The sequence below is a fragment of the Chionomys nivalis genome, chromosome 3, assembly GCF_950005125.1.
Source record: "Chionomys nivalis chromosome 3, mChiNiv1.1, whole genome shotgun sequence".
NCBI lineage: Eukaryota > Metazoa > Chordata > Mammalia > Rodentia > Cricetidae > Chionomys > Chionomys nivalis.
The window spans coordinates 84,315,584-84,342,721 of NC_080088.1; the positions used below are offsets into that span (position 1 = coordinate 84,315,584).

Below are 27,138 nucleotides of genomic sequence, written 5' to 3' on the forward strand. Positions count from 1 at the left end.
CAAACCTCCTTCCTCTCTTCACTCCTTGGTATGTTTCTTGTCTTCATGGCTGTGACATCAGGGGCTGGAGAGATGGCCCAGTGTGTAAGCACTTGTACCACTCTTGAAGAGGATGTCTGTTGGGTCCCTCGCGCACACACACCAGTTGCGTCACAGCTGCTGTAACTCCAGCACCAGGATATCTGATGTCTCTGGCCTCCATGGGCACCAGCACTTGTGTGCACACACCCACATAGACACTCAAGTACTTATAATTAAAATAACTCTTTTAATGAAGGTTAGGAAATTCTACTTTCATACTAAAGTTTTCATGATGCAAACACAAAACAGTGTGTTCCAGATGTCTGAGTGGATGGGAAATGAGTTTGTTAAATACATAGCTTTCATATTTTAGTACTATAGAAGTATTTGGATATAATTTTTATTTTAAATCAATCTTACACTCTCCCTCATTCTTTGTTGCTTTTTTATAAGCATTAACAACATTTAAAATCTGCCATTTATTAACCTTCATTTCTAGAGAAAGGAAAACCTCAAATCTATTTTCAATTTACTATATTGTCTTAAGACAAGTCACTGATACAGGGTTGCATCTTTTTTCTAAATTAAGTAGTTATTTTAATATAATGTATACTTTTAAAAATACTGTAATCTTCAAGTGGAAATAAGAAAAATAATCAAAATAGATGCATGTTAAATCCCATGTACATATTTAAGAAGTTGGGTACTTGCATTATTTGTTGTTTGATTTTTCTTGAGATATCACCCAGGCTAGTCTCGACTTGCCTCTCTCCGTCAGCGGTAGGCAAGACTAACTGTAGGCACCACTGGCATACCTAAGTGAAGAAGAAGCATTTTATTTTGAAATAATTTAAAATTCACACGCACGTGTAAGGAATAACAAATCCCAGATCTCCCTAATGGTAACCCTTTCATAACTATGACATCACAACTGGAATCAGATATTGGTAAGATTCACGGGATGTTCAGACTTGCTACGTCACGGGGATGCGGTAGATGAGTGTATTTAGTTCTATGTAGCGTTCTCACATGTCATTTCTGGGACGCTGGCACATCATGACCTAGAGCAGGGAGATGCACAGCTCCCCCTGCCCACTTCCATAGATACAGCTCTCTCCTCATTCCTCCCCAAGGCTGGCCTGCTCTCCTCTTCCAGTTCTGTCAGTAGAAGAGGTTGTAACGGAACTCACACAGTGTAGACCTATAGGGTCCTCCCCTCACCCAGCAGAATTCCCCTGAGCTGTGCTGAGTGCCTTTAAAAGTGACTTGCTTAGAGGTCATCTAGGGTCTTTCCACTCACCACTTGGCCATGGCCATTTATCAAAGAATAGTGGCAGGGTAGGGCACATGGAATATGGAGATCCACAGCACGGAGGCAGTTGTACTTCTCCTAATCTTGTTCCCCAAGGGAAACTTGGGGACATAGCCCAGGCCTTACTGCTTACCCCTCAGGCTTTCAGTCAGGAAGTGTGAATTCCTTTTCTGCTTCCTCTTAAAGGAGATTGTCTACCTCCATAATTGTCTCATTTCCATTGGTCTTCTCTCTAGTCAGGTCTGTCTTCCATTCTTTGACTCGCCTAATTTTTCTATCCTGATCATTTTAAACAAATTATGTGATTAAGCTTTAAATGAGGTGTCTCCAAATTTGTTATCTCAGAGAGGGATGGTGGTTTGAAAGTCTGGGGCCTCTTGTTCCATTGGCCTTGTAGTCAGTGGCTGTGGACCATGAACAGTCACCAGTAGTCACAGTCATCTTGCCTTGCTTTACCTCAGATGTAGTTTTTCAGCATGTAGTTCATCTGGAAGCTCTGAATGCCACCTCTTGAGATTTCTGGTACATTCTGCTCCATTCATACCAAGTCATTTTGTCCCGATAACCATTTATTCGACATGTGCACAAAGTGTGTTGTGCATAAGCTTTAGAGAAGAGTCTTTACCCTGTTGCCATGTGGAGGACTCTATTACCTCCAAGGGGTGGTTGTTCCTGAGTAGATTCTTGTTACAATACAGGAACGGTTAGCTGCTGGCCAGCCTGTGTGCTGTGCTCATCTGAGTGGTTGGAATTCAGTATTTTCCTCTGTTGGTGTTAACAACCCCAGACTATCTGGCCATGTACGAGGCAGGTTACACTTCTGGTGTGGGACCAAGTTGGCTATATTAATAAATCATTTTGTCTTCATTTAGAAGCTGGGTCAAATACGTGCATGGTAGCATAGAAATGGATTTACTTTGCAGAATATTCATTCAGTGACAGCATGCAGTCTAACTGGCATGTCACAAACTCTGAGGAGTACCCATGCATCCAGAGCACTACCCAGAAGTTTTTACTCATCCCTGTGTGCTCAGGTATCAGGAACTCTGAGGCGTGGCTTCCTTCATGCCTTCCTTATGATCTTTCTGGTTTGCATCTCTGTGGGGATCCTTAAAGCACTGCAGGTGCTTTAGGCAGCGAGTTACTTTATGCCTCCCAGTGCTTCCATGTGATGTTACCATTTTTGTTTCTAATTTCCTTGACACAGCTTCCATCAGGTTTAGCTGCTTATAACTGTGAGACTGATAAATTCCTGGCCTTGGAGTTGTCATATTCTCTTGCTTCTCTTCTCCAAGATTGAAAAACCATACTTGTGTAGTTTTCCAGAGCCACGTTCAGACCCCTCTAGTTTTAGGTGTTTTCTGAAGCAAAGCAGGAGGGTGAGTAGAGCTGTGTAACCAAAAATGTGTGTCCACCCATAAATATCCAAGAAAAGTAATTCTTTTAAGATGGTATCAAACACATGTAAAGGGCAGAAGATTCTAGTATTGTGAGTAGATAATAGACAATTGTAAACTGTGAAAAAGTATCTTATCGGCTTATTGGTTCATGATGGTACACGTTTTAAACGGGAAGTGCGGAGAACATAGTGTGTATTTGTAGAGTAGGGTGCACATGTGCGTGTTACGGTTTCTTCAGCCAGAATGTTTAATTTAGGCTCGGTGAAGAATCTTGAGAGGACACCAGAAATATTTTATAACTTGCTGTTAAAATGTTACATTTCTATATTCATATGCATAGCTCTTTAAAAAATCAAAACAAAACACTAAAGAGCAATTTGAGTTGACAGGAAAATTAAGAGGAAGACATAGATTTCCCATGTGTATGTGTCCCCTCTACCTTTTAACGCCCCCCCTCACTGTGTGTAGGGGTGGGGGGCAGTGATAGCTTTTTACTTTTCCAGTCTCAAGAATGTCCTCTTAGGGAAATGCTGGGGACTAACAGTTTAAGTCTTGTAGATGGCCACCTGAGCTTGCTCCAGTGAGACAATTTCTGCATAGCACAGGTTGAGAGGATGGGGCCAGAGGTAGTTCAGAGTTTGAAGCATGCCTGAGATTTGACTTGTTGGACATCCCTAAGCTGAAGATCCACAGTCTGAAATGTATTCAGAAAGGTTCAGGTTTAGAGGAGGGATGTTCAGCATGAGCTTCTTTACAATAGTACAACTCATTTCTTTTCCTATATTAAGATTTTTAGTCTAAGTTCATTTTTAAAGTAGCTCTAAATTCTTACTGATATATTGAAAGCTTCTCACTGTACCATAGAGTTCCTTTTTCTCTTCTATTGAGCTTCCATACAGTTAGAGTACAAATTCTAATTCATGAGCCTAAGTCCACTCTGTCTAAGAATCCAGTTGATTCTGCATTGTTAGTGAGTATCCATTCTCAAGGGTAGATAGATATTCTACAATTTTCAGCATATTTTCGGTGTGGTTAGGTACCAGAGGTGGTGTTGCCATGACTGATTTAAAGGGGGAAAGCAGGAGTGCAGTACTGTGGTAGTGCTGATCTGCTTATATTGACTCTGGGTCCTAGAGAATTCCTGATTGCTTTAATTTTTAAAAAGTACATATTAGTAACTGAAGAGGAGAGATGATAACCTGGGCCTTGTCACAGTTGCCTTCATCCAGCGACATTCTCTGGTCATATGTAAAGAAGCCAGGCTAGAATGTCTAATGTTCAGCTTGGGACCAGACCCAACTTTTTAGTAAGGCCTTTTTAAAACAAGAAAAAAGTGTGTGTGTGTGTGTGTGTGTGTGTGTGTGTGTGTGTGCGCGTGTGTATTGTAAGAGCAGTATGTGCTCTTAACTGCTTAGCTTATCTTCAGCCTCACTAAAGTCTTTAAAATAGAGACGGGAAGATGTAGGAAACCATACCTATATCTGTGTCTTATAGGGAAATGAGTAGATACAGTGAATTTAACAACAGCAGTAAAATAGTGAACTTTTCAGAATATTTGCTTAGTTGGAATATGTATTGGCTTTCGACAAAATCCAAGAGATGCAGAACAAAATTGTTGGATTCTTCTTGTTTGCTTTCCTGTTTAGCAACAGGCCCTCTAAGGCTGATGTTCTTTTTTTAAATTAAGTTTTGAATTAAAGCAAATTCTATAATAGCAGTCATAATCTGCAGTTTAGTTGCGGACGTTGTTATATATTCGGAAGCATAATGGCTTTGGTTTTCTGTGCATGTACATGTGTATGGGTGTACATGCACGTGTGTGCTTGCCAAGGCCAGAGATCAGTGTCAAGTGGCTTCCTCCATCCTACTCCCTTATTTTTTGAGACAGTCTTTCACTGAGCTCTGACTCACCATTAGCTTAGACTGGCTGGACAGCAGCCCAGGGTCTGAATCTAGGTCCTTATGCTTTTGCAGCAACCAGGCCATCTCCCCCAGGACCCTTGACTTTGGTTTTCTTTTACTCACAATTGTACCTGCAGCATGCTCATTGTAAATAACAAGAAGTAAAAGTTATATACCAATTCCCGTTATAAGAACTACTTTGAAAGAATTTATGTAAGTAATATGACATGAAAGTAGAAGGGGGTGGGACTTTTGGAGAGGAAGGAGACCTATTAGAGTTTCAGGGGATAGCAGGAGGCGGGGGCAGGGACATTTCAGCAGGAAGCAGAAGAAGAATAAAAAGTATAATGACATATTATGAAAAATGCAGTAATGAAACTCTGACTCTGTCTCATGACTTAAATAATAATAAAAATTGAAATGAAAAACCCAAAATGGCACTGGCAACAACTCAGAATGTTGCGTCAGTGAAAACCTGTACAAACCATCCTGTTTTCAAGCTGAGATGTCTATTCAGAGCATTGCTGTCTACTTTCAGATTAACTTGCGCCTCATCTTGGTGAGTGGAAAGACGAAGGAGTTCCTCTTCTCCCCAAACGACTCTGCCTCTGACATTGCGAAGCATGTGTATGACAACTGGCCCATGGGTGAGTGCTGGCTGCTTGGTTCTTTGTCCCCAACTTGCTTGACACGTTTTGAGGAAGTACTGAGGGCATAATCTGATTCTTGACGGAGCCACTCCCCTAGATTTTGCCTTTCTCACCACAAAGCAGTGAAGGAGAAAGGGCTACAGAGGCCATGTTTGCCTTAGTGCCAGCAGAGTGTTCAGTGCACATCCACCTCCATGTGAATCAACTTCATACCAAAACACAGAAGGAAAGAGACTCTTCACCATGGCAGCAGGCCCCGTGGGCTCCTCCATGTGTGGCCTATTGAAAAAGAAGCTTGAAACAAACTTGAAACAAAACTGACCTGGAGTTCGTGTTACATGCCTTCTGTGAACAAGGTCCAGAAAGAGCGAAATCTCTGCATTCTGCTTTCAGCTCCACCACAGTGAACACTTTAGGGGAGTGTCTGTGGTAGTTCCTCCCTGTCTAGTGATGCTCTGCCTTCAATAAGTCCTTAGAGTTTGCCCATAACGGTTTCTGTGGCATGTGCCATCTGGTACCACTGATTTAGCCCATCTCATTTAACTGTTTCCAGTACAAAAGATTGAACCCAGGACCTTGTGCATTCTAGGCAAGTACCCTATTACCAAGTGGTATCCCTTGCTCCCTTTTTTAGAAAGTCTTGCTAAATTCCCCAGGTTGCCCTCAAACTTGGAGTCCTCCTGCTTTAACCTCTCCAGTATCTGGGATTACAAGCATGTGCCACCATACCGAGTCTGTATAATATGTTTAGCAAAATCAATTCTAGCCTCTTTTCTGTATGGATTAAAGTTACCGTCACTAGTCTGTATAACAAAAGAATGCTTGGCCATACATACTCTGTAAACAATGGTTTTAAAGGCAGTGCATGCAGAGTAATTCATACTGAAGCAAAGTGGATCACCTGATCTTATCTAGAGGATCCAGTGCAGTCAGAATTCCCAGGAAAAGAGGGGGCCTACATGAGGACAGGCATAGCACAGGCGCCTGGAAATGAATAAGAGTTCTTGGATCAAGGTGATGTTGTCAAGTGCATGCACATAAGTTGTTTTGAACACTCAACAAAACAAAACCATGGTAAACGCCTCCCTTCCTTTCCATTACGCTAGACTTTGTTTCCATTATCTCCTACTGAAAGCAAAACCTAGAATTACTGAGAAACGTAAATAGGAATTCACAAATCTTAACTAAACGCAGAGCTTCAGTTGTTGCAGCAGCAAGCTGATGGAAACTGCCATTGAAAGCATATTCTGCCTGAGCAGCAGTCTCTGTGAACTGAGGTCTTCAGATGGTAATCAGCAGTAGCTACTGGGCCACCCATACTACCACTGGTAGCAGTTTGTCCCAGCTTCCATGTCATGTTGGTCAGTTGGCAAATACAACATGACAATACATCCCTCAGCACCTAACATAAGGAGCCCTAAGAAAGTCTCTGAGGAACTTGTTACTGCCCTTGAGCCTGCGTTTCAGCAGGTCCAAGCACTGAAACATTATAACACTCTATTAATTACTGATAACAGAAATCGATTTTCAAATGATAGATCCCTTTAACTAAAACAAGATTTTCCCCAGCTCATTCTCTAACTTCAACCTACAAGCTGGCACTCTGATGTTTGAGAGGCAGTGTTCTGCAGCTCTTTGCTTCTTCTTAAGGAAGGTGGAAGGAGCAAGGGCTGCAGTGCCTGGGCGGTAGACACTCTGGGCCATGGAATGTGACAGTGCACAGCCCCTACTGTGCTGCGGGCCCCTAACCAGTTCGTCTCTTTCAGACTGGGAAGAAGAACAGGTGAGCAGCCCGAACATCCTGCGACTCATCTACCAAGGCAGATTTCTACACGGGAACGTCACGTTAGGAGGTAATTGACGTCCTCTCCTGCCATTGTTTATTTTGAATGACAGTGCCTTTGCATTTACTAAAAAAGATGACTTGAGAATCAATCTGAGGTCCCCTGCTTTGAGTGTGCCTTCTCCCTGTGAGATGAGCCCTGCCTGCCAGTGTGCAGACTTACCGTGTTACAGGTGGATTCCGTTGAGCTGCCGGATGACAGAGTCTAGATGTGATGCTCCTAAGCTAAAACCCATCACAGACCAGGACACACTTAGGACAGCAGCTTTTCATGTGAATTGGGAAATTGCTTGTTGTGTGGGGATAAAGTCAGTAGCTGCTGTGGACACAGTGATCCTCACTTCAACACAGGCACTTTGTCCTCTAAGCCTAACTTGAGAGCTGCACTCTCTTCTTCCTCAGGCAGATTGTTCTTATTCATTTGGTTACTGTGTGTTTGCTGAGCTTTTTTATGCATCTGCACTAATAAACCTCGACAGCATTGAATATGACCAGACACCTACCTGCCCCCTCTTCAGGTTGCTCTGTTACGTGGGACAATAAAGTCCACTGTAAAAAGACTTGAGGGTTAGAGCTGATGACTTCAGTGACTGACAGTGGCACATTAGTGGACTACTTTCGAGTCTAGGCTCACATGTAGCCTAGTTTGTGACAGGGTTAGATCTGGTCCAAAAACTACTGTAGTCTCTAAGAAGTAACTACCATTTAGACATCGCATTTCTTTGGCTTGCTTCTCTGTTTGTAGTTCTGCCTAATTAGACAACCCTCTGGTGAGAGTTGACTGTTGTTAGCCTCCTGAGTGTTTTATGCATCTGTTAATGGTGGGGACATCTTTTATTTTTTTAATTCCTATGGTTCAAACAAGACCTTGAATTAAAATTAATAAAAAAACTGATTGTTGGTTGGATTGACTCTCGACTATGAGTGAGTCTTCATCTCCCTCTGAACATTGGTCTCTTAAGCATTTTCCGCCAGCCCAGTGTCCCAGGGTCAGGTTAAAGTTCACAGGATTTGTGCTAAAATCAAGATGGTTCATTCATTTTCATTAAATTACAGTTTTAAAACTATTTTTTTTAAATTCTTTTAGAATAATCATCAAAATGACTTTTCTCATTGTGACTATTGTGTGGCCACCAGTCTTTTTGGAAGCAAATTAAAGGCCTTGCAGCTTCGTGATTTAGACAGGTGGTGTGGAGTGCGGTAGCCCTTGGTTGGCCAGTGTCACCTGGGACTTGGTGAAGGCCGGATGCTAGCCCTCCACAGTCCAGGGCCACTGGGTGCTTGCTTGGACCACATGCTAGCACTCCACTGTCCGCTTTCTAGGCTGCAGGCTTCCTTTTTTGTCACCTGTACAGCAGTGGCAGGTATTTCCCAGTATTTTCACAGCTGCTCTGAAAGTGTGAACTTGCTCGGTAACTTGTGAAGTAGATTTAGAGCCCACAGCTGCGGATCAAAGGCAGAGGTAATTGTGGGCTTTTTAATAGAATCAAAAATATTTGATAACAGTATTTTTAATTTTTCATTTTACTGCAATGGGGGACAAGGTGCGGGTGTGGAGGACAGGGAAACTTGATAGAGTCAGTTCTCTTCTCCAGCTCTACCTAGGGTTCAGGGTCAAACTCAGGTTGGCAGGCTGCCTGCTGAGTCATCTCACCAGCTCAGAGAAAAGAACAGCCCAGTTATGGGAAGAGTTGGAGTCCTTGCAGGTGCTGTTCAAGCAGTGGGGGAGGAGAACTAGTGAGGCTCCAGGCAGGTGGGTAGCCTTCCCTCTGGACAGGCAGACATAGGAGGAGGGCTGGGCCTGCTCATTCTTCTCCTCTCCCCACCCACTTTAAGACCTGGTTTCACTGTGTTGTGCAGCTTAGCCTAGCACTGCTAGGCTCCAGCAACCCTCCTGCCTCAGCTTCTTGAATAGTCAGACTACAGGTCTGTAAGTGGAGACTGTGCATTCATTTCCCGGCCACCCAGATCCTAATAATCACACAAAAACTATATTAATTACACAACTATTTGGCTGAGGCAAATATATGGCTCAGGCATTCCTAGCTAGCTCTTACATCTTAAATTAACCCATTTCTATTAATCTATGTATCACCATGAGGCTGTGGCCTACTGGTAAGGTTCCGGCATCTTTCTCTTTCTGCCGTACCATAGGCCAAAGCAGCTTCTTTATTAACCAGTGGTAATGAAACATGTTCACAGTATAGAGAGGGGAATCCCACATTACAGGTCCATATAGCTCGATCTGTCATTCTGTGAATTTCTGTGATTGACTCAATTTCAAGTTTAAATCTGTGATCATCAGGTCTCTTTAAACATTCCTGAGTCCCCTTCTTTTGAGTTGTAACCTTGTTAATCACATGGAATTTTACTCTTCTGAAGGAGAGGCACGATGATAGCTCTGCTGAGAGGATGATCATCAGCTGACACTCTGACAGTCACTGGGGACCAGAGAGAGTGGGGCATCACCGGGGCACTCTCCTTTATTCTTGTTCACTTACTTACTTTTGTGTGGCTAGGAGTGCAGGGCCTAATGCATGCCGTTCAAGTCCTTTGCCTCTGAGTTACCAGTCCAGCTCCAACCCCGATACTCTTTAAAATGCAGATTTCTGCACTTAACAATTTCCTACCAGTGTGACTTTGGAGTTGAAATGCTGGTGGTGGTTGTGTGTAAAGGAAAAGTTGAAATGCTATCTTCTGGATGTTGCCCTGTGTATAGAAAGGTCTTCCGTGAAGGAGGGCATTCCAGTTTCTGGCTTCTCCTTCACCTGCCAGCAGCTATGCCTCCTGTTTGCGTTGAATTGGGTGCAGAAGAGAAGTGCCAGCCATGCAGCTGTGAGTCAGGGACGATGCCCGGACAGCTAGCAGTCTGTAGATCTGCATAGAGCATGCCTTGAAAAGTGGGGCACACTAGTGCAGTGAGTTTAGAGGTAGAAGTGTGTGCTTTCTCTCAGATAAAATAGATTCCTGAGTCTTTCCAGTGGTGGAGCTATGAGAGTCACTTGTAACTGTACACTCCCCTGGGGTGAGGAAATGTCTCCTTGTGAAGGAGCCACAACCTGAAGCCATTCAGAAACCGGCAACATTTCTAAGTGCTTTCATCCCTGGCTAGTGATTTTACAGAATGACGTGTATGTAACAGTTTGTCCCTTCTTTTACATAGCATTAAAACTTCCTTTTGGCAAAACAACAGTGATGCATTTGGTGGCCAGAGAGACCCTGCCAGAGCCCAACTCACAAGGTAAGCCTACCCTGGAAGATGCCTAACTTGAGCCATCAAGACATCATGCCTGCTTCCGCTTAGACATTCTGCTGAGAAGGAAATGTTCATAGTATATGAATTGAGCTTATGGAGCAAGTAACCAGGTGGTTTTTGAAGCATCCAAGATGAAAAGATTCCTTATTGACAGGGTTGTAGTATTTTAAAGCAAGCTTTGAGCCAAGTTCAGGCTGTTTTGACTATGCCTCTGCATTTGCCTCTCCACCCGAGACCCAGCTGGCTAAAGTAGGCTGCCTTTGTTTCCCCAGGCCAGAGAAATCGGGAGAAGACTGGGGAGAGCAACTGCTGCGTGATCCTGTGATGTGTCGCCGCATGTGCCACAGTCTGTTGATGCTGCTGAGACAGAGGAGGTTCAACAGCGTCCCACACCTGTAGGACAGTCACCTGCACACCCATGGGGCTGAATTACTCGGGAGCTCTGCCATCTCTTCTTATAAAGTAAAAAGAACCAAGAACACTCTCATCTGCTCCTTTATTCCTGTCTCTCGTCTGTGTTGAACAGTCTGAAATGCACAGTGGTCTCCAGGGGAAGTCGCCTTGCTGCCACAAAGGCTCATCCGCAGAAGTCAGAAATCAAGTGTTGCAAGTACAGTTTGCAGTGAAAAAAGATTATCGTTATTTTCCTCATCAGCAGAATCTGCCAGCGCCTGTGGTGCCCAGAAGTACCCCGTAACAGTCCACATTGGGGGACACTCAGCATCACTGAAGTTAGTCACCAGGCCATTCGCACAGGGAAAATGGGAAGGGATCCAAAATGCTGGGTGAAGTCTACCAAAGTCAGCCACCGTGGCTGTCCTCACGGGATATCCAAATAGGCATGACTGTCCTCACTGCAGCAAAGGAAAAGCCATGCCTGCTGCCCCCAGCACTCTGCAGAGGATACCTCTGCTGCCTGCGCCCTGAGTCCTCTTGGCAAGGGGCTCATCCAGACAGCACAGAAGCCAGGCAGCAGTGTGTCCCTAGCCTTAATGTGGAGGGCCAGTCGCTCAGGGGCTGTCACTGCGCAGAAACGATAGGAAGCCTCAGCAGCAGATCCGATTGTGTATTTGAATATCAGAAAATTGGAAACTTCCGCCACTGTCACTCATCCGTAACCACGCCCTGCATTATGCTTACTCACTAGGACAGAGGAATCCTTTTAAACAGTCTCCAGATACTAATTTTGTTACTTTATGTAGTTTGCATTTGGAATCAATGCTTGCAGTTGTATTGAGATCACAAGCTGATTTTTAAGGCATACATGATTAGTAGCACCACTCTTATTTTTACCGATAATTTAAAAATTGATATGCTATAAATAAACAATTTGCACAGCACTAAAGCATGAGCTAATTTCATCTAAACCTGTAAAAAAAAAAAGATTTTATATTTTTTTTCACTGGGAAGAAATCTTCCTGGATGAAATTACAAATATGTGTAGATTATATTTAATAAAAAACATAAAATATCTAACTGTAGAACGCAAATATAGATTGGCGTGTAGCATATAGACCAGTATTCCATATCAATAACTTTATCCAACATTTTTAAAGATGAAGTTGCAGACTGCATTGTGTTCTGTATTTAATGAGGGTCCTTAGCTCTCAGCAGCATTAAGTGTCAATGGTCTCGATGGTCATCTCTGTTTAAATGCAATCAGGTTACTTTATTCATTGTTAATGTGTTGATGAAGAGGCTTTATATGCAGTAGATCTACGAAAATATTGTTCATACTGATCAGAATTAAATTTGTATAGAACAGAGTTTTAAAATGAATGTAAATAGTACTAAACCTTTTCTTTCTGCAACCTGTACTTATTAGATTCCTTCTGTAAACTAAATAAAAAATTGTAGTGCATTTTGTGAGTGATTTAAAGGTCAATAATTGCTTAAGCCTTGTTTCATCTATTTTACAATTAATTTTCTACTCTTCTGGGTCTTTTAAAATCCATTCACTTTCCACTCCGTTGCTGCTTGGGTGTGCCCCGTGTCTTCATCACTTGCCCAGTTGGTGTGTGAAGCACAGCAGCTGGGGTTCTGTCTCTGTTACCACTGAGATGTTGCATTCAGAAGATGGCGTGTCCATCTGCTGTGTAGGCACTGACTGGAGAATAACCCAGCAGGTAGTTAGCTGAGCGCTCAGTCCTGATGACTGTATTCTTTTGTAAATCAAGCTACTCATTAATCATTTTTAATGCTTTGATTCTAGTTACTCTCTGTCTTCCCACAGTTAGGAGCTTTCAATGAATTGTGATTGAATTTGGACAGTTACGAATACCTCTATTGGCAAGAAGTAAAATCCTACACTGAAAACACCAAAAATGTGCTAGTGTATACATGAAAACACTGGATTCTCCCTACCGATGGCTAAAATGGGATTGATCATACTCAAGACCGAGATTGGAGGTCTCTGCCTAGAATAACCACAGCTTCCCTAAGGGTGAGCCGTGCCCAGACCCAGTTGAGCCAGTGGGTAAAGAGAACCTGAGTCATGGGCCTGACCCCAGCCCTGTAACTCAGTCATCTGCAGCTTGCAGTGTCCTCATTTAAGTGCTCCATGCAATGGCGTCTTCTATGTTAAACCTCAGCATGCCTTTCTGGTTGGAACCATTAGCTCTCTCTCCAGGATAAGTTGTAGGTGACACCCTCATTCGTGCAGAGGTTTTCACATGGCCAGACAGGTCCCTGCTGTCACCTTGACCAGTGCTGCAGCCGTTTCTGTTAGCCAGTGCATGGTAAGCAGTGCTTACTTAATGTGAAAAGAAATGAGAACTTTCTTCGCCTGTCGAAGAGTAGTCCTCCTGTTTTGAATGACTTACATTCATAGTAGTCATAAATATCCTATTTATCTTTCTACTCCTTTTCACTTTATTTTATGACACTCAAATAAAATTCACCATGGCCCAGCCTCTCCTCTGCTGTTTATCTAAGTGAGAGAAAGACAGCCAGAATTTACCACGCTTCCATACTGTCCTCGCGGGTAACTGTCGTGGGCATCCCCCGCCCCCATCATTTTATTTTGCAGTCACTCATGAGCAGCCAGCCAGCCAGCAATTACTCTTTCCATGGCTAAGGTGTGCTGGAGTTCTTGGGCAGAGGCATGTCTGTGGTTCGTGATGCCCTCCTCAGAGGACCGTCATCCCATACCTTACATACAGAGCATCGTGCCAAAGGAATCATGAGCAAAACTGGGAAACCGCAACTATTTCCCTATCAGGGTCTGTGTACTGTCACAGTGACAAGGATTAGTCCTTAACTAATTTTTTATAGCGCTGTCTTCCACATTGACAGCTTTCAAGATGTACAGAGTAGAGTAGTAAACGTTTGGAGAAAGGAGCATCAATCTCATTGTTCACCAATGAGAAAAAAAAATTGGCCAAATGTGCCTTTAAACACTCTGCCAGTGGGTGGCTTGCAGGCACTTGTGTAGGTAGGTGTAGCCAGTGTCAGGATGTAGCTACTACACCAGATCACTTCTCACTTCGCATGTTGGCGTTGGAGCATCTGTGGTGCCATGGGAGAAGCTGCTGAAGTGATTGAAGGAAGTCATAGAATCCAGCTCTGCCGAGGGGCTGGCTACCAGCTGGGACCCCAGTCTCCCTTTCAGAATGCAGGGAAGTTAATGTAGAAATCTGATAGGAAGCTCGGCAGAAGCAGAGCAGTGTCCCCAACTCCCGCCACGGTCCCTGTCAAGTGGTTGTTCTCTAGGGATGTCACTTACTGAAGCTCACTAATTGTTTCTCAGAACCGTTGCTGGCTTTCAGTGTCTCTCCAATTTGATAATACTGCATCCTCGAATTTCAGTACCACAGAAACAGCTGGGCTTTGAGAGTGGGAGACATCAGGGGAGCTGATATTTGAGCCTCAGTTTCCCCACCATTAAAGTAACACCTGTTTGGTAGGTTTGGTGTAGAGATTGCTTTTAAAGAAAGCCATCTCTGCCCAAGAATGGCAGCCAGGTCACAAAGCTGCATGTGCTGGACCAGGACAGTCCCTTTAAATTTGAGGAAAGCAGCGTGCACAAAGGCGGGAGGATGTCGCAGGAATGAGTCCAGGTGAGTGTCGGAAGGAAGACAGCAATGAAAACCTGGAGAATGTGCTTGGTGTTAGCAAAGGACCAGACAGTTCCATGAGATGTGACTGTAGGTTGCGTCCCCAGCTTAGAGCCTGGTGTGTTTGTTAAACTGGATCTATCTTGTATTTTAACATAGACCTAGCTGGGTGTGGTGCCTTGTTTGCCTCTAATCCCAGCACTGGGAAGGCAGATCTCTGTGAACCCCACACCAGCATGGGCTGCATAGTTTTAGTCCAGCCAAGGGTTACACGGTACACCCTATCTCATATATATAAATAGATGGATACATACATACAATTTAAAAAAAATAGACCCAGAGTTAGGATACACTATTGTGTCTATACCAATCTAAGTGACCCGCACTGCCAACCAGGACCATGGTGACATCTGAACCTGGGCTGCTGCCAAGAACCATGTTTAGGTCCATAGTTCAAGCTGAGGTCTGTATTTGATGTTCATGGCCTATAATGCCACTCAGGGCCACATGGACGTCAGGGGCCTCAGTCTCCACCTAGAATCAGGTTTGTGTCCGAGGGTTGAGTCTCTGCCAGGGCCATGTAGATCTGAGTATCCTGCACTTCCAATCCAAGGCCATGGTGTTGCCTGGGACTGGGCCATCTCTGGGTTCATGGCCTTGCAGCATCTGTGATCTGTGCTGATGTCTGTTTCCTGTTACCACCGAAAGCAGTGAGGATAGGGCTGCACAGAGTTGGCCCTGCCCTCCACCAACCACACTGCTCTGGAGAGCAGGCCCTGCACCTCCCCAGGGCAACACAGTGGGTTGCAGGTTGAGCTGGCCCTGAATATGGTATAGTAGGAGAGTTAGCCCCACAGTCTGTCACATGGTGGCATGGGCAAGAGAGAGGTATCCTCTTGTCCCTTGCCCCTTATCACCTACTGCAGGCGGAAAAGGCGGTTCCAGGGTTACAAGTGGGAGAGCTGATCCTGCCCCTCAAAGGCTACAGCACTCTGGAGAATGGGCCCTGCACCTGGCTCAAGTAGCATAGTAGAGCTGACCCTGTGAGCAGAGGCCCAGTGCCGTGAATGCACATGGAAGATCTGGTCCCACCCTTTCGCCTACCATATGCTGGCCTGCAGTGTGACAGTGGTCTTGTACCCTGTAAAGATTTGTCAATTGTATTGGTTTAATAAAATGCTAATTGGCCAGTAGCCAGGCAGGAAGTATAGGCGGGGTGACCAGAACAGGAGAATTCTGGGAAGAGGAAGGTCTCAGTCTGCAGTCATCACCCAGACCAAGAAGAGGTAAGGTAAGGAAATCTGGCAGGCTGACCAGCCCAGCTACCACCCAGAACCAGGACTTTGAGGTAGCTCACCCCAATACCACCTTATCTATGAACTGCTGGTGCCAGTGAGGGGGTTGGACCTGCAAATCCAAAGCTACAGGGTCTCCATAACACAAGGCAACAATAGGATGTCCAAGAGGAGTCTCAGGGCCCAGAGTCAAGGGTGTAGCAGAAGCCAGAGGCCTTGAATAAGATCAATGACTCCGTGCAATGAACACTTGTAAGTAAAGATGTATGGACTAGAGGGTGTACTGTGGGACTCCTTGGGCACACTACAGCTTCTATGCTGAGGTTTTTCTTATTTTGGTTGTTTGGTTGTTGGTTGTTTTTTGGTTTGACTTTTAAATTTTGTTTTTGAAAGGATGCAAGGGCAGAGGGTGGAAGCGAGGGGATGGGGAGAGGAGTAGGATCTGGATACATGATGTAAAATCCACAAAGAATCAATAAGTTTTTTTTAAAAATGAAAAAAACAGGTAAGATAAATCAGTGACATCGTCATCTGATGACTCAGAATCGTGCTTGGCCAAGGCTTCTGGTAATCTTTTAAAGCATTATATTTGTTTACTGTCTCTCTCTCTCTCTCTCTCTCTCTCTCTCTCTCTCTCTCTCTCTCTCTCTCTCTCTCTCTCTCTCTCTCTTTCTCTCTCCCCCCCCCACCGTGTGTGTGTGTGTGTGTGTGTGTGTGTAAGTCAGAGAAAATGGTGGGAGTTAGTGCTCTCCTTCCACCATGGGTTCTGTTGTGAGGTAGCCACCAGAGACGATTTCTCAGACACAGGTTCAAGCCAATAGGAAGTCTTCATTAGCTGACTAGCAACTGCTGCTGGGCGTTCAGAATCCCAGGGTAGCCCCAACTTTTCTCAGGGTGAGCCTGTAAGCGCAAAAACCACATCCTGGGTTGACATACTTAGCTAACAAGAACAGTTAGCCAGAAGTGGAACTACAGAAGCCAGAAAAGCAAGGCTAGAACATTTAGAGACTTTTCCAGAACTGTGGGCTTTGACGGGTTAGGTCTTTGTTTTCATTTGGCAGGTGGTGCTGTCTGTGAATTTCCATCATGGCATCAGTTATACTAAGGTCTGCGGCTTAATTCTATCCGGAAGATTTTGTGTACACACACACAGGCATGCACACACACACACACACACACACACGGGCATGCTCATCCCTTCCCTTCTTCCTCCTCTCCCCTCCTTTGCCCTCTTCCATTTTTTCAGATAATGTTACCCAGGTTGACCTTGGACTTCTAGGCTAACGCAATCCTCTCTCTGCCCCACCTCAGTCTAAAGTCCATAAAACTGTAAGTTCAGAGCTGACCAGGCCTGCCTTTTGTATACAACTTTGTGACTGTCTCGTGTCCCTCTTGCCAGCCCCTTCCTTCATGCCCTACCCCCAATTTTTGGGTTCCCTTCCTCCTCTGCCTGTCTATTCTCCCCTCAGCTTTCGTGAACAGTTCCGTTTTCTTCATTCGCACTCATTTTCGTCTCTACACGTTTTTCTTCTGTCAGCACTTTGATTTTCAGCTATGTCTAGAGCTTTGATTTTTTTTTAACTTTACATGCTGGTTCTTTGATTGCAGTTGACTATAGTTTAAAGAAATGGCATGAGCAGAGGGGGAAGGGCAGCTGATGTGAAGGCTCCCTGGCCAAGGCACACCCTGCAAACTCTGCTGGTGCAGCCCGGAACCCCTCCACCTGGCTGGAGGAATGTATCAAGTGTTCCCACCTGGGCTGGTCCTCAGGCTTCCGGTTGTCCTTCACACTCAGGGTTAGCTCTGAAACCTTCGTTTCTGCTAGAAAGCCCCTTCTCCCTTTCTGACATCTCTCCTGATGTTCTACACTTCTGGTCTTCTCAGTGCTCACCAGGACTCCTGGAACGTGTTCTGTTTGTTCATTTCTCATTCTGCTGGTCAGGAGGAAGGGGATGTGGCGGAGCCTGCAGAAACACATGGTTCACACGGTTATTTAATCTCTTGCCTTTTTCATTATTTTTATTGGGATATATTAATTTCACAAAACAGTAGGTTTTGTTGAGATTTCCATACAAAGCATGTACAGATAATGTACTTGGATCACATTCAGCACTCAATCCCATTCCTCAGAAATCTCTCCTTTTTATGTCTTGTGGGGAGCCAAGGAGGTCCTGAGTGGATGAGGAGAGGATGGAGTCCTGAGTGGATGAGGCAGAGGATGGGGTCCTGAGTGGATGAGGAGAGGATGGGGTCCTGAGTGGATGTGTGAGGAGAGGATGGGGTCCTGAGTGGATGTGTGAGGAGAGGATGGGGTCCTGAGTGGATGAGGAGAGGATGGGGTCCTGAGTGGATGTGTGAGGAGAGAATGGTAACCTGAATGAATGTGTATTATTGACAAGGACCAATGCCTCAGACTCATGGAAATTGGCAAAGTCATCTTCTGGTGTGGATATTGATAGTGTGTGCAAATAGATGAGTAACTGCAGCTTCCTGCTGCCAGATGACTGCTACCTGACTACAGACACTTCACACCAAGGTTAGCTCACCCCTGCCCCTGTGCTGTACATAATAAACCTGCTCAGGCTCCTGGTTTATTGCAAGAAGAGGACTGCTTGTTTGTCCTGGCCGCCCAGAACTGAAATAATCACACAGAAACTATATTAATTAAAACACTGCTTGACCCATTAGCTCTAACTTCTTATTGGCTAACTCTTACATCTTAGTTTAACCCATTTCTATTAATCTGTGTGTCACCATGTGGTAGTGGCTTACCGTCTAAGTTTCAGCAGCATGTCTTACTCTGGCAGCAGATCCATGGCGTCTCTCTGGCTCTGCCTTCTTCCTCCCAGAATTCAGTTTCCCTGCCTACCTAAATTCTTCTCTATCAACAGGTCAGGGCAGTTTCTTTATTCATTAACCTATGAAAGCAACACATAGACAAAAGGACCTCCACACCACTGGTTTGTTGTTGCACTATATAGTTAGTATACTCCATCAGAATGAACCCAACCCACCTGATCCCAACTTTTCTCTCTGTGTGTCTGTCTTCCAGCATCAAGTCTGTAGACATGCTGTTTTTACCTTAAGAGCCTGCATGTAAGAGAAAACACTAATATTTGTCTTTCTGAGTTTGGCATCTTTCACCTAATGCGACGACTTCCAGCAGCATCCATTTCCCCACGATTTCATTGTTCAAGATGGCAGAATAAAATTCTATTGTACATATACCCTACATTTTCTTTACCCACCCAGGTGTATAGGCTGGTTCCATATCTTGGTTCTGAACATGGATGTGCAAGCATCTCTGTGATGTGTTGGCTTAGAGTCCTTTGTGGGGATACCCAGGAGCAGTCTGGCTGGCTCCTATGGCACTTCCACTTTGAGTTACCTCCTTACCAATTTCCTCAGTGGCCTCGTTTGGCTGTTGCCATTCCCTGGTAACCTTGCACCTGCCCTTCTCAGTGCTAACCATCCAAGGGGTGCCCGCCAGGTGTCAAGTTGTGGAAGAGATCCTAGGAATCTGAGGACAGGTGACAGGGTCTCTTCCGCAGGCTCGTCGGCACTGCAATGCCCTCACCTCTGTTCCTTACTTTCCGTACCTCTCACACATTCCTTCTCCTCTAAGACCTCTCGTGACAAATCTAGTACACATGACATGTCCAAAGAAATATTTTCAAAGTCATTTTCTGATGTGGCCCTTCTCTAGCCAAGAAACAAGCCGCAGCTTCCTCCTTCTGACCACACCAGTGGGTTCCTGAGCGTGGCTCCTTCTCGTAAACATACGTGTCAGCGCTGAATGCTTCGGTTTCCCTGCCGCCTGCGCGGAAAGAGGGTCCCCTCTCAGGTGGCCCCAGGTGAGATTTTGATTCACAGCTGAGTGTGTGGGAAGTGTAACTGAGCAAGAAGCATTCATTTTGCTACACAGCTAGGTCAGTGGTTCTGGCTGGAAAGTGGCAACTTCCTCCTTAGCAGGTGACTTCTCAGGGTGGTACCTGGTGCTGGTTACAGGGTCTGTCCAGGATCTATAGTTTTTGTTTTGTTTCATTTCCTTGCAGTGAAGCGATTCAAGACAGTGCATGCTAGGCAAGTAGTATACTCGAGTTCGACTCCCCGTGATACTGTTATTTCTCAGCAAATAACAAATGGTCTACAGCTGATTCACACGGCATTTGCCTTGGCTTAGGCATTATATAGTAAAACCTGGAGGTGACCGAAAGCACCCAGGATTTGTGGAAGCTCTATGCAGCCCTCTCACACTTGAGCATCGGTGAGTTTGGTGCCCGTGGGGGATCCTAGAACCAATCACCAAACACATTTGGAGACCAGATCATCTACTCTGATCAGTGTACCATCTGACCTGAACTCTAATTTCCCACAAATGCCTCTCAGTCCAGGCACCTGCAGGCTTCAGGAATGCCTGCTCCATTTTTGCCCTGTCATAAGCCACCTTTATGGGGTGACTTCTATTGGGTCCCTGTCTGCGGCAGGTTGGTACGTTCCAGGATAGGAGCATGAGGATTAGAATTATTAGGCAAAAGGAATATAAATATAGGAGAAATAAGAAACAAAAACGTAGGATAGTATCAGGAGGGAGTTCCAGTGAGTACTGAAATCCACCCACATTTCATTTCCATTTGCTTAAATACCCGACCCCAAAAGGTAGGAGTAAGATTAAAAAAAAAAAAAAAAAAAAAACTGCATTCACATGATACAAGGAAATGAGCTGATCAATTGAAGGATTATGGGCTACATTCTTAGTTAAACATTCTGTTTCCAGAACAAGACAAGTAACGCTCACAACTTGGACGAAAACATTCTGTAGGCAAACCACTCTCTGGGTGGAATCCATAGTTATCTCCCTAAGAGAGTAGGAACCTAGTTGGATCCTTGGAGACTTTTGTTTGAGGTAGAAACAGATCTACTTCTTAATACCTGAAATACCAGGTCTGGATTTTAGCCACACCTGTTGACCATAACCTTGAAGGAGCAGAAGTTTCAACTCTCTGACCTTCTCATACCTATGAGCCCTGTCACTGCCTTGTTAGACTCTGGCTTTCCCTCTCCGGTACCCATCTGCCTCAGGTCCTCTAATGCAGAGTTAGTGCTACCCTGTCCCCACCCCGGAGCCTTCCTGTAGATCTGCTGACCCTCACGTATGGACAGGAAACAGACACAGCACTGCGTGAGGAGCAGGGTCTCACCTCCACCTATGTGCTGATTGGCTATGATACATGGCTTCCTTCGCTCTGAAATGTGCAGGTCGGACTAAGAAGCACAGCACTCCTTCCAATAGTAACATCATCAAAGGGGCCGAGAAAAGCCCCTCCCCTCAAGAGAGCCTCGCTGCTTTTGAGCACATTTTCTTTATTATTATTATTATTATTTTATTACTTTAAAAAACTACCAATCCAAATCCCCACTTCCTCTCCTCCTCTCACTTCCCTCCCATTCCCTCCACACACACTCTCTCCAACCCCCTCCAATCTTAAGAGAAGGCAAGGCACCCTACCCTGTGGTGAGTACATATGTTCAATGTAATGTCCCCACCACATTCAGGTTGAGCAAAGTATACGTCCAAAGAGAATAGGATCCCAAAAAGCCAGTACATGCAGTAGAGACAAACCCCGGTGCCATTGTCATTGGCCCCTCAGTCTTCCCCAACTGTCAACCACATTCAGAGGAACCAGTTTGATCCCATGCTCATTCATTCCCAGTCCAGTTGCAGTTGGTGAGCTCCCATTAGCTCAGGCACACTGTCTCAGTGGGTGAACCCCTCATGGTCTTGACTTCCTTGCTCATACTCTCCCTCCTTCTGCTCTTCAACTGGACCTTGGGAGCTCAGTCCAGTGTTGAGCACATTTTCTTTCAAATTCCGTGACTTCTTTCCCTCTGAGGTTGACCGCACACAGGTGAACCAGCTTATTCGGTTTCTGGAAAGCGAGTTCCCACCACCAGCACCCTCCACTGAATGATGCAGGCTGGTGTCCTCTCTGTCACACGGCTGCTCCCCTGTAGAGCTGGGCTGTGCTTTATGGATGGAGTAAACAGCTTACATATGTTCAATTACTGCTTTGTCTACTGAGCCCTCCTAGTCACAGCTAAGGCTGCCTGGTAACAGACAAGAGCAAGAGTTCAGCGTAAGGTCCAAAGGCAGAGGCTGAGCAGGCTCGCGGGACAGAATATGGGTCATGGTGGGTTCATTGGGGGCCCTGTCACTCACACCGAGGGACAGAGGCTCATGGAGCCTGCAGGATGATTGACTTGACAGAACAATTAGGTCATGGTGTGAAATCAGGCTCTGTTTCTCCCATTATAGTGAGCTACAGAACACAAATGCAGAGGGTCCTGGTCCTTCAGTCAAGGGTCTATGGAAAACCCACCAATGTCCTCTCCAGAGGGGCCCCTACAACCCCCCAACAAAAAACACAGGAGCTAGGAGATGCACCACCACATTGAAAAATGTATGTGTATGAGTGTTCTGCCTGTGTGTGTGCATGTATATGTGTGTGTGTATACACGTGTGTGCATGCGCACGCACATACATGTGCACCATGTCCATGCAGTTCCCACGGAGGTCAGAAGAGGGCGTCCCTGGAACTGAAGTTACTGATGATGTGGGTGCTGAGAACTCAGAAACCAAAGCACGTGGCAAATGGCAAGTCAGAAAGGGTTCCAGACTTACTGTGTGCACATCCATCCACTTTTACCTCTGCTAGTGTATGGTGCCTTCCACAAAAGCACACACGTGGACCCAGACCCCTGTGACTTAGCAACCCTACTGGCCGGCTGCTTCATTCTGACCTGTGCCTGGCCTTTCTTTAAGATCTTGTTTTGGATAGTGACATTCCATTCCCATCTTATATCCTAGGATGCCTCCCACAACTGGGCCAAATCAGCTTGGTCCCACTCTAAAGAGAGCTTAAACGGTTCCCAGATGTGAGAAAACTGGGCATAATTATGTTGATCCTACAATTTAAAAAGATATTTGTAGCGAAGTTCTCTGGAGCTTACTTTTCACGGTGTATTGCATATTAGTTCATTTTTGTTACTATGACCAAGGAACTCAGACAGGTTAACTTTATCCAGGAAAAGGTGTACGTAGTTCGCAATCACACAGACTGGCATGTCCCGACCTGAGCTCTGGTGAGGACCTCAGCCAGTGACAGAAGCGCAAAGGGAGAGTTGGGAGGAAGGGGAAGAATGGGGGAGGAGAGACAGAGGAGAGAACAGGAAAGAGATGGGGGAAGAGAGTGGGGGAGCAGGAGAAGAGGGGGTAGAGAGGGGATAGAGGGGAAGAGAGAGGAAGGGGAAGAGGAAGAAGAGAGGAGGGGGAGAGAAGAGGGTGGAGAGGCACATCTGATGCCCCCCTCACCTCTGAGGGTGCACAAATGTGCAACACAGCATACACACAGGCAAACACTTATACACATAAAATTTAAAAACAAAGTATTTTTCAATTAATTAATTAATCTACTTTGCTATTGAAGGCTTGAACCCAGCCCTTGTATTTAAGCTGTATGCCCAGAGCTCTCATGCTTCTTTCTTCTTTTCTTTTTTGGTTGTGTTTCTTTGTTTTTCTTTAGAGACAGGGTTTCTCTGTGTAGCCCTGGCTGTACTGGAACTCATCCTTTAGAACAGACGGGCCTCAAACTAAGAGCTTCATGTGCCCACACTGCTTCCTGAGTGCTGGGATTAAAGGCGTGCAACCCCACTTAAGTCATGCGTCCTTTTTATTGCTGGTGCATATTAGTTTAAGCAAATTGGTGTGGGAGGTCCTATCTATGTGTTGCTTTTATTGGTTAATGAATAAAGAACTGGCTTGGCCTATAGCATGGGAGGAGGAGGGCGGAGTCAGAGAGACGCCATGGAGCCTCTGCTGGAGATAGACGTGCTGAAACTTTGCTGGTAGACCATGACCTCATGGTGATGTAGAGATTAATAGAAATAGGTTAAATTGAGATGTAAAAGTTAGCCAATAAGAAACTAGAGCTAATGGACCAAGCAGTGATTTAATTAATACAGTTTCTGTGTGATTATTTCGGGTCTAAGGTATATGGACGGCCAGGACAAACTAGCAGCTCCCCCTTCCAACAGCAAATGGCAACGTTAACCACACTCTGTTGTAGAGTGTTATTTTAACTAGGCAAAGATATGTTACTTCTGCTTATGCTGTAGAATATTACTTACTGTGTAAAGGTGTGTTACTTTTGTTTAGACTGCATTTGTTTCCCCTTTCCTGCCTAAGGCACCTGATTTGTCTATGAAAGAGCTGAACAGCTGATAGCACAGTAGAGAAAGAATAGGAGGGGCTGGTGAGCAGAGAGAATAAGTAAGGGGAGCAATCTGGGTTCGGAGGAGAAGAAGGAGCAAGAGAAGAAAGATCTGTTGCCTTGAGATGCTGGAGGCAAGAAGTATGCAGGCTTTGTGCCTTCTGAGAGCAGCAAAGGAAGTTCGGTTTGGGGCTTCCCTCCAGCTCCCAGTTGCTGACTGGCAGTCTCTGACAGACACACAATGCTAATCTGCCGTCATGATCCCATGGCATCACCCTGTCTGTCTGTCTGAGATCCACAGTAACCTCCTTGTAACTAAGGTAAATGCAGTGAGTGACCCTGTTTTAAGCATGGTCTGTTGAAGGTACTGGGGGTTAAGACATGGACACATCAGCCTGAGGCACAGGGACCAGCTTCAGTCCCTAATGCCTGCTGTACCAGTTACTTTCTGTTGCTGTAATAAGAAACCGTGACCAGGAGTAATTTAGGGATAAAAATGTTTAGTTTGGTTTAAATTCCAGAGGGCCAAGAGTCCATTACGACAGCAGCATGGCAGGAGCAGGAAACTAAGAGATCACAGCTCCAAGGGGCGGAGCAGAGAGTGAACTGGGAGAGGGGAAAGGCTAGCTCTCAAAGCCCACCCCCACCATGATGTCCCTTTCCCAGCAAGGCTGAACCTCCTAAAGGTCCCTTAACTTCCCCAAACGCCTCTACTCACCCGGGACCTGAGCCTGTGGGGACATTTCTCACTCGGGCCCCAACACCCACTCTTCATCAGGCCCTTGCTAGGTGCTGAGAGCTAGCGGGAGGAGTGGGTGACCCATCCATACAGCACTCCAGAGGAGTGGCCTGCGTCTGTGGGACAGCAGATGCGTGAGTGAGGTTTTACAGGAACACAAGGAGTGACTCTCAGGGAAATGGCATTTCCAGGCTGGGTAAATAACCCCCTTTACCCTGTGTCTAAGGGAGACTCTTTCAGGGCTGTGTTTAAAGCCAGGTGCCTGAGGTGTATTCACGGTTAGGGAGAAAGAGGAAGCCTTATGCACTGTTGGGATAGTGTGTACTGATGTAGACTCCATAGAAATTAGTATGGAGTTTTTTTTCAAAAGGGCTAAAAATAGAACCACCATATGACCCAACTATACCACTCCTGGGCATTTATCTGAAGCACTCCATACCAACATGCTACAGATTCACTTAACACGTCCATGTGTATTGCTGCTCTATTCGCAATGGCTTAAGAAATGGAACCAGTCTAGATGCCCATCAATGACAAACGGAAAAAAAACCCTGGGGATTTACTCACATGTAAAGAGGAATAAAATCATAATATTTACAGAAAAATGGAAGGAGCAGCAGCTCATTAAGTGAAATAAAGTAGACCTAGAAAGACAGTAGTATATTGTTGAAGGGAGCTGCGGGCTGCATTCCTGCCACCCAGTTCCCGGCCGCCTGGCTAGCTTATGCCCCAAAATAACAACACACAAACTGTATTCTTTTAAACACTGCCTGGCCCATTATATCTAGCCTCTTCTAGGCTAATTCTCACGTAATAATTTAGCCCATTTCTAATAATCTGCATAGCACCACTAGGTGCACTTACCGGGAAAGATTCAGCATGTCTGACCTGGTGGCTGGCTGCATCGCGTCTGCCTCTGAGAGGAGCTGCCCTGCATCTGAGCTCACTTCCTCTTCCTCCCAGAATTCTGTTCTGTTTACTCCACCAACCTATGTTCTAACCTATGAGGCCAAGCAGTTTCTTTATTAATTAACCAATGGCCTTCCTCCATCAGTATATTTTCTCACATATGCAAAATCTGTCCACCCACCCATCCACCCACCCACCCATCCATCCACCCACCCATCCATCCATCCACCCATCCATCCATCCACCCATCCACCCTCCCACCCACCCATCCATCCACCCATCCATCCATCCACCCTCCCACCCACCCATCCATCCACCCATCCATCCATCCACCCTCCCACCCACCCATTCATTCCCCCACCCATCCACCCACATAGGGCATGAAAGTAGAGCAGGGCTTCTGTGAAAGGTGAAGGGAGCAAGAAAAGCAACTGGAATAGATTGTGTTCTGAAAATGTCAGGGGGAATAATTGGGGATAGGATGGGGGCCAGCAAGCCAGCAGAGAGGATTGGGGAGAGCAGAAGGGACACACACACACACACACACACACACACACATATATATGTAATAACACAGAGATTTATTAATTATGAGAGCTCGACCTTAGCTTGGGCTTGTTCCTAACTAGTTCTTTTTTTTTTTTTTTTTTTTTTTTTTGATTTTTCGAGACAGGGTTTCTCCATAGCTTTTGGTTCCTGTCCTGGAACTAGCTCTTGTAGACCAGGCTGGCCTCGAACTCACAGAGATCCACCTGCCTCTGCCTCCCAAGTGCTGGGATTAAAGGCGTGTGCCACCACCGCCCAGCCTAACTAGTTCTTATAACTTAAATTAGCCTGTATTTTTTAATCTACATTCTGGCACAGGGTGCGTTACCTCATCTCTGCACCATCTGTCTTCCTTCCTCCATGTCTGATTGGCAACTTTGCCTTTCTTCTCAGAGTTCTCCATCAGCCATAAATCCCACCTATGCCTCCTGCCTATTGACTGTTCTTTTTATTACACCAATCACAGCAATAAGTATTATCTTCACACAGTGTAGAAATATCCCACAACAATTGACTGGTCTCTGTTTCTTTAGGCATGGCTTTAATTCCTGAACGCTATAAGGCCTGGTCATCATTAGATTTATTGTGACCCGGGATGAGTCCGGATTATTTTGAGTTAAAATAAACCCCAAGGCTAGAAAGGCTGACATAATTCATTTTAGGCTTTGAAAACTATACTAGCCAAGGCAGCCTCTCCAATTTGCCATTGCTATCGCGAGGTTTGATTCTGGCTGTTTTACAATGTTTGGGGAGCAAACAGCCTCTATAAACTGTTTCCAAAGGATTTTTGCTTTAAATATCTCCACAAATGATTACAGTTGTTATCTGTATATTTTACCCATTCAACTTAGCAGCAGGTAGCTTTTATTTGAAGCCATAAACAAAAGCAAACTCAATACACTGATGGGCCGCATGCACAGTACAAGCCTGAATCTGAAGT

At 45.2% G+C, this 27,138-nt stretch overlaps 1 protein-coding gene across 1 annotated transcript in view; it reads left to right on the forward strand.

Annotated features, from left to right (window-relative positions):
• Positions 1-12,245, forward strand: part of Ubl3 (ubiquitin like 3) — a 43,490-nt gene extending 31,245 nt beyond the window's left edge. The window contains exons 2-5 of the mRNA XM_057765704.1: positions 5,174-5,282; positions 7,052-7,138; positions 10,292-10,369; positions 10,657-12,245. Coding sequence (XP_057621687.1) covers positions 5,174-5,282; positions 7,052-7,138; positions 10,292-10,369; positions 10,657-10,709 — 327 coding nt within the window. The 3' untranslated portion in view covers positions 10,710-12,245. The remainder of the gene's footprint in view (positions 1-5,173; positions 5,283-7,051; positions 7,139-10,291; positions 10,370-10,656) is intronic.
• Positions 12,246-27,138: the final 14,893 nt, after the last annotated feature.